The following is an 8,499-nucleotide window of genomic DNA, read 5'->3' as shown; positions in this document are numbered from 1 at the left end:
GCGTTCACGTGAAAGGGGCGTTTTTTGCGTCATTTTTCTCACCTTTACGATAGATCAAGCAGTCTATATGAGTTTAAGTGAAAAGATTCTGCATATTGTCTGTAAAATAACTATGCCAAATGCAGAATTGTTCGCCATTAATCCAAATAGAATGATGATGATTTAAAAATGCATAAGCAACGTCCATCCTGCCTTATTCTATCATTTAGGGAATTCACTTTAAATACACCCTATTTAAGAAATGTATAGCATGTTTTCGACCGCTGAGAGGTAGCGGCTGTAGCGTAGTGGATTAGTATAAGACCCGAACGCCAGCGACCGGGGTTCAAATTCGCCGGTCTATCATCATGCATTTTACCCCCATGTGGTGCCAGCACGGCCTTGAAAATATGGGTTCAAGTTCGAAATAAGCACAAAAATATAATTCCATAAGCTTTAGTGAATAAGTATTCCATATGCATGAGAATTAGGACTTTTTATGCTTCACATAAATTTGCATCACTTGGGAGTCGAACCCCCCGCGCAGAAATTCAAGACTGACGCGCTACCTCCACTCTAGCACACTGTCACGGAGATACAATGCGCAACAGTAATCATTGTCTACATAAGGTCCAAAAGGACGATCAAATAACGAACACCCTCTGATGAGAATCTGTATCTCTCATGAAGAACCCCAATTTCGTTGTTTGCACAATGACAATAAAGTCTGAAATCTGAATATCGTCAGACAATGCCAAGGGATCGGTTCTGTCCCGTAAAACCCTCTGTCTCCGGAGAGACGCCTGTACGAGAAGTGCGCCGGGGTCCACGGGAACACCCACAAATGGTGACGCCATTGTCAGAGGAGGGGCTAGGAAGCTGCGCACGCCGATTTAAGTAGCCGATCTCCGGCTAGACTAAGCCGAAAAACTGCTCCCGACCAGGTTTGGTTGCGAGCATAAGTCACCATGGTGATACAGCGACGCTAAAAGAGATCGACTTTCGTGGTACAACTAACCCAGGCTTGGAGCTCAACATACCTCGCTAACCCTCTAAGCGAGCTTCGTGGTACAGGGCTCTGGTCTGCCCCCCCCCACTACGTCAACGCAGCTGGGACAGGAAATCGACCCAAACCAATTCATTCCAAGTCCCTAAACCATCGAATCAGTTTCAAGTGTATTGACATGACATGGGTGAACATCATTTTGTTCTGTGTTTACACATGAAACACTTAGCAAACATATCGTATTAGACCAAAGAAAACAAGCCAACGCCCAGGACATTGCTACCTTTGGGGAAACATGGGCCTGCAGTGGGCTGTTTCGATTCGCACTCATTTTGTGCTGTCAGTGTGTAAGACAGAGCTCACCGTTTGGTCCCACACACTTGTCCTGAACGTCATGCTCACGTCCTTCTCTTTTGTTGTGCGTTTGTCTTCCTATCAGACGGTGCTGACCGCACGTCCACAATATGAACAGAGGACCTGAGGGAGAGCAGCCGGACAGCACAGGTGCGTGAGGCTCTCTCACGAAACGTCACCTGGAAGTAACCAATCTGCTCCGCCCCCCCTCCTCTCCAACCAATGAGAGGGGGTTCCACCAACGGACAAGAGAGCCAATCAGCAATCAGCAGGTCAACGCCAGCGTTCACACAGACGCGTCCCGTCGGTTTGGGAGCGGAGAGGGGGGTTGGGGGGGGGAGATTGAAGACGCACACGCTTCCTGCTATCCCAGCATGCATGCGAGAGAGGCGTGTGAAACATGCTGCTGGACGAGTAGGTGCAGAGCGCCCTCTGGCAGGCGGCAGGAGGTACTGCACCCCCCGACCCCCGCACCAAACCTAATGGGCTCATGTCAGCAGAGTGGAAACACAGGGATGTGGATGAGGGAGACTACGGATCAACAGAGTCCCTGTGACACACTGATATCCACCCCTCCCTAACCCCCATCCCCGACCCCAAAAGGAAAAAAAAAAAGCAGTTTGTATTTTTTTAATAAAATAGGAGTACCTCATGTAACAGGCAGAACGAGGCAGACACATTAAACTGACACGGTCTGAGCTTCAGGATTCCCCCCAAAGTGGGTTTCGGAATTAGGACTGAGTGCAAACGAGTTCTTGGGAATGTATCTCACTCAGTATTTGGGAGGCTGATCTAATTTTTGTATTTGATGTACGTACGTATGTATTGTTTACATAATGATGCTACTTCAGTGGGGTACAGACGCATATGATTTTCAGGTAGGGAACGTTTGTGTCCGTAAAGCCGCCATGGCCTTCTTCCATCGTCGCTTTACGTCCCAACGAGTGGGCATCACGTTAGTTTACAACCAATGTGCTTACATCCTTTATTTTACGCACCCGTAGCCATGCGTAGAGCCGGGGCGCGAGTCTTTACAGAGAGAGTGACGGAAGAGGATGAGTTTGGTGCGAAGGATGGCGCAACAAGTGTTTGCGACTTACGAGAAAGAAGCGGAAAGTAAAAGACTAGTTGAGATGATCGATGCGGACATTGGGAAAAGGGAAGTGGATATGTGTAAAGGAATGGAATCAGAGGCAGGCCCTCCGATTGGCTCATGAAGAGAAGGATATAGTAAAGTCCCGTAGTGTTGGGGAGTTCAGGGGAGGGGAAGTTGAGTTGGGCAGCGGCCTCATTACATAGTGTTGATATGTCGTATATGTTATTTGAAATGATGGCCTTTTTGTAGGCGCTATACAATGAACATGTAGTTTTTTTTATATACATTTAAATGGGAGATCAGCACAGGAGTATTGTCAACATATTATTTCGTTAACGCGTTAATTGTATGGGTGTGTTTCAAGAGAATGTGCTTCAACAGATCCTCAGACCAGAGGAGAATTGTGATTGACAGGTTGGCAGTAGGCAGGGTTCAAATGCCCCCCCTTGACAAGAATGGATTCATGTCATAGACGTTCTATTTTTTATTATGCTCGATCAATGAAGGGCCTTGCTCCCAGAGATTGTGTTCTCGAGTGCCTAACCCCCTCTGCTGGCCAAGTCTCGGACAAGCAGGCGGTGGGATTCCCAGTTAACCGGCACATCCAGTCAGCCCCATGTTGTGTTGTGGTCATCACAGCCTTCTCCTTTTGTGTTTGTTGTATTTTCGGGCGGCAAAGATCACGCCTGCAAGAATGATCTGGAAAGGACGCATCTCATATCGCCCAGTTACAGCTCATCTTCTGATGTGTGCTGCAGGCCTTCATAGTTTATCCCGTGTCTTAATATTTATCCTCTGTGTGCGTTGTGTCCGGTAGCCTTGGTTAAAGGATAGGTTTATGTTCAAATAAGCTGGTGGGTGAAACACTAGCAGGGGGGACGCCCTGCTAGGGGCAAGACCCCCCCAACGTTTCAAGTCCCTTGCGTGTAAACAGGGCTTTGAAACGGGAGCGATGGATGAGGTGTTGATCATGTTGTCGTTAATAGTTATTTTCTATTTTAGTTTCTTGTAATTCTTAAGGACATCTCCTTTTTTTTTTTTTTTTTGTATTCTGCACTTGATGCTGTGATACGCGACGCATTTGCTTAGACATTGATGCGGATTTGTGAGGCTCGATCTCCTGGGATGATGAGGAGGTTGTAGGAGACGTACTGTAGACGGAGCTACTGGCCAAAGCAAACCCCCTCCAACCATGAGTAGCACTGCAGAACTCTAGCACATTTCATCAGCAATGTGATGGCGCTTTTACTCTTATACATTACAGTGGATTCAGCATGGGGGTTGTACGGTCAAATGATACTGCTGGATGCCAGGGCTTTCAGACAAGAAGCGCTTTCAGATTTCAGATGGGTATCTTGCCTTACCTTCTCAAACCACCAGGGGTGGGAGTGAGCAGTTTCCACAAAGGCCAGGACATGGGTTAGCCACAGAGAATCCTACCAGTGTTGACCACACACAAACACACCCATTACTTCTCGAATGGTGGTTCGCTCAAAGGTTAAACCATTGGTCCAACCCTGGGAGACCCGTGGGGGTGTCACTGAACACACTTACAGTCTCACCGTGTGTGGGCAGTGTACTACTGCTACGACATATGTTTTGAACCCAAAAGTGCTCTCAACATAGGCTCTGGTGTCTGAACTAGGGCAGTGGATGGCAGTCCACCCGCCAAAGCGTTGTATTGAACTGGCATGATTTTCTTTCCCCCCCCCCCCCCCCCCTTTTTTTGTACGGGAAGTGGATTGACCCATTTGCTTTGATACAGTGCGTAACTATTTTTGTATTAGTAAGCTCCTCGATTATAGGGGTTACGTTTGTTTTTCGGGACATTGTATCCAAAGTCTTCCAGTGTCAAAACTTGATTCAAACAATTATTTATTCTTTTTTTTTTTCAGACCTTTCACAAAGGTTATTCTTGTACTCATGTAGGTGTATCATTATTTAAAGTACCATATGTATTAACATGTTATGGCTGGTGACCATACGTACATCTCATATTAACAATAGTTTTCTTTAATTTCCCTTTTTATTTTCGTTTGCGTTAAAAAGAAAATTCGGGGTGTATAATCTCATATTGTTATCTACCAGTGTCATGTTAAAGTTGTTTTTCTCAGTGTGTTTAAAACTTATTTCTAAAACCATACCGCACGGTGACCCCTGGGGAAGCCCAAAGCTGTGAGGGCAGTGTTCCCTTGAGCAATGCTCTTAGGTCACTTCAGATTGCCCTAACGGAAAGGCTTTGGTAAGCAAAGGAGGGCTCAACAATGCCCTCTGTCGGCCGCTGAGGTGAACTGCACCTCCTGCAGTCCCACCTGATGGGCGACACCAGTTACGGTAGTTTCAGCGTTATCTGCCCGGCGGTATCTCCATGCCAAAGGCAGGGTTGGGCCTTTACATAGATGATGATGCGGTGTGATGTGTTGAGAAACGTTGCAGGGTAGTTACGTTGAATCAGTGATTTTTTTTGTTGTTGTTCAAAATTGGATTATTACGCAACGCACGCAAGAAAAACAACAACTAAATTGCTTCTTCTTTCTTTCTGGGTTTGGCTTGATTTGTGTTTTTTGTGTGGATATCCATCTGTTACCGAGTCCCCAGAGGGCTTCTGACGGTTACCAGTTAACGCCTTGCTATTCCCAAAAATAAGTGTATTTAATGTAGCGTTAATTGAGACACGAATATGGTTTTGTTTTTTTTGTTTTGTTTCTGTCAGATTCTATGATTGCCTGTTGGTTACCTGGACTCGTTAGCAAAACGTCAACCAATTCTGTAACAACGTTTTACTGCTCGACTGTGCCCCTAGTTCGGTTTTATTTTCATATCAAAGAGCCGTTGTCCTGTATTGACTGCAGGCTGACGTATATATTTGACAAAAAGTATTGTATGTTTAATTATATAATATTAAAAAGACAATAACAAAGGGCAAAAAAAATAAGAAAAAACGTCAAAAAAATGAAAAATTAAGGCAGATAAAAATATTTATATATTAAAAAAACTGCATGCACAGTGGCTGGGAGATCCTATTTAGAATAACAAATGGCAGTGCCTTTTTTTGTACTCAAGATATTTAGTCCCAAGTGTAAAAGAAAAAAAGAAAAAAAAAAGTAAATTTCTAATGGATTTCAAACTCGAGATGCGACCTTTGTCTCATCTCGGCCGGATGGAGGGCGCCTGAGGAGGACTTCAGAGACGGAGGAACTCGTCCAGCTGGTCTTGTCTTGCAGTAGAACCTTCTTTAGCTGTGTGGACTTGTGTGGCCCACCTGTTTTGTTTGTGTAATCCTGTTAGGTACTTCTCCATGCTGATATAAAGTTAAAAAAATATATACTGGTCTGTATGCAAAAACAAAATTTGTGGGTGAGTTTTTTTCTTCCGTTGCAATGTGTGTGCGTGTATGACAAATCAACTCATTATGTTTCCATTTGTTATCATTATCATTTATTTATATAGCATTTCGAATATCAAATCAATAAGGCATTGGATTAGAGGGGGTTGGGGGGCACACACACACACACACACACGGCATTTGTGCACAAAAACATACATATGATACCATCATACAGTATTATTTTTCCTTTACATCTCAATTTTTTTTTAACCCAGGCTAATACAAGCCTAAATGTTTCAAATAACCCAGAGCACAAATGTCACCTTTCAACTCAGTATATATATATATATATATATATATACACTCACATTTATTTAACTTTATCTTGCCTACTTCCAAGTGCACAAGTCAATCATTTTCCCAGCAAATGTATTATAAAGAGGGGGAAATACAAGCTTCTGTTCACAATTCACAATAACCTGGTTATTAAACACACACACACACACACACACACACACACACACACACACACACACACACACACAATATTTGATTGAAAGAATACTTTCCAAAAAATTAATTAAAGTAGAAATTCTACTATGACCGAAGTCTTCGGTCCAGCTTTTCGTCTGACGCACCTCACATCTGACCTGCCTCTAAGTGTTTAAATACCGCTTAGGACTTTCCACAGCTGCAAACAATCAGCGACATCCCACTAACGAGGTCCACTAGGACCACTGGAGGTGGATCAGATCCCACCTGACAGGACTTCAGCCGAACGCGTCGCTCACGGCTCACTGAAACACCACCGCGCCCCACCCAGCGTCTGTGGTCCTGTGATCACTACCCTGCTGTGTTTGGGGGAGCCCATCGGTGACAAACACCACACCCCCCCATAAACACGTGGATGTGAATCGAGACGTTAAGGACGGACGAAAAGGACGATTTCCTCCGTGTTTCTGAGACGTTGGATAATCAGGGGCCTTCCCTTCAGCCTGACACGTTCTCTCAAAGCTGGAACCTCCGCCAATGCTTTTGGAATTTAATCAACCTAAATGATGTGACGAGGTAAGGATTCAACACACAACACACACACACACACACACACACAAACTAGCAGCTTGACCAGAATCTATGGGACAAAGTCCATCGGAGGAGCCAATGTAAACAAGCCTCGGGTCCACACAGACTCGACCGGCATGGGGTCAGCATGCCAAGCAACGGCCGGGCTGGCGGGCCTCTCTCTGCCTGCAGGGTCAAGTCCCTGAAAGTAAAGGCGTCCTACGATGACCTGATGCTGAACCAGTCGAAAAAGGGGAATTCATAAAGTTGACATATGAACCACTTTGCGCGTGGCATTTAAAGATGACTATTTTTTGATATAGAGTGACACAAATGTGCACACACTCAAACATGGGCACACGTACGACACACACACACACACACAAAATATTGGATAGACATAATTATGTACGCACGCACACCCACAGACAAACATACATTCTTTGTTGATACAGAGAAACACAAATGCGCCAACACACCCACACACACACACACACACACACACACACACACACACATACACACACACACACACACAGGTTAAGTATGGCAAGTGGCCAGGCCAGACACAGAGGAACCAGGCAGGAAACAGAGAGTCTCTTTGCAAAGAGGAGGAGACGGAGGAGGAGGGAGAAGATCAACGGCGGTGGAGGGGCTGCGGGGGGCCTCATCTCAGCCCCGGATGAGTGTGAGGAACTCGTCGCGTGTCTTGGGGTCCTCCCTGAAGACCCCCAACATGGTGCTGGTCACCGTCTTACTGTTCATCTTCTGCACGCCGCGCATCACCATGCACATGTGACTGAGGAGGCGCAGGGAGAGGGAGGAGCAGAGAGAGGGAGGAGAAGAGAGAGGGAGGAGAAGAGAGAGGGAGGAGAAGAGAGAGGGAGGAGAAGAGAGGGAGAAGAGAGAGGGAGGAGAAGGGAGAGGGAGGAGCAGGGAGAGGGAGGAGAAGAGAGAGGGAGGAGCAGGGAGAGGGAGGAGCAGGGAGAGGGGGGGGAGAAGAGAGAGGGAGGAGAAGAGAGAGGGAGGAGCAGGGAGAGGGCAGGGAGAGGGGGGGGAGAAGAGAGAGGGAGGAGAAGAGAGAGGGAGGAACAGGGAGGAGCAGAGAGGAGAGGAGGGGAGCAGGGAGGGAGGAGATGAGAAGGGTAGAGAGGAGTTGGGAGGGAGGAGCGAGAACCAGGGAGGAGCGAGAGAGAGTGAGGGGAAGAAGAGCAACAGAAGAATACGAATATCAACACAAATGATCTGAATCATTTACATTTGACAACACTTTGAAACGCTTGTGAAACAATCGTTAAGAGCCAGTGAACCTAAAACCAATATCATTCTTTTTTAAACATGAACATATGGCCAATATGATTTACAATATTGAGATCTATGCCATTTAATAATTAATAGAAAACAAAGGTAAAATAAAATGTTTTTTGCTAAACCTAACCCTACGCTGTAAAAAGACAGCGGCCGTTCTTTTTGTTACGTCTGAATGCCTTTTCAGAAGAACTGTGTGTGTGTGTGTGTGTGAACTGCGTGCATGCGTGCGTGCGTGCGTGCGTGTGTGTGTGTGCGTGTACGTGTGTGTGTATAGGTACTTACGTAGCCTCGATCACCACCCCGACCCCGGCGGGTTTCAGAGCTTCAGTGATCGCCACGGCGATCTGTTTGGTCAGGCGCTCT

The 8,499-nt window shown here is 46.0% G+C and overlaps 1 protein-coding gene across 1 annotated transcript in view; it reads right to left on the bottom strand.

The window, feature by feature from the left end:
* Positions 1–6,735: 6,735 nt before the first annotated feature.
* Positions 6,736–8,499, bottom strand: part of gch1 (GTP cyclohydrolase 1) — a 12,099-nt gene continuing 10,335 nt past the window's right edge. Inside the window, exons 5-6 of the mRNA XM_060072400.1 lie at positions 8,419–8,499; positions 6,736–7,624 (exon numbers count right to left, since the gene is read on the bottom strand). The exon at positions 8,419–8,499 is cut by the window's right edge and continues 4 nt beyond it. Coding sequence (XP_059928383.1) covers positions 7,498–7,624; positions 8,419–8,499 — 208 coding nt within the window. The 3' untranslated portion in view covers positions 6,736–7,497. The remainder of the gene's footprint in view (positions 7,625–8,418) is intronic.

The sequence above is a fragment of the Gadus macrocephalus genome, chromosome 14 (genome assembly GCF_031168955.1).
Source record: "Gadus macrocephalus chromosome 14, ASM3116895v1".
NCBI classification, from domain to species: domain Eukaryota; kingdom Metazoa; phylum Chordata; class Actinopteri; order Gadiformes; family Gadidae; genus Gadus; species Gadus macrocephalus.
This window is presented reverse-complemented; position numbering and strand designations above follow the sequence as displayed.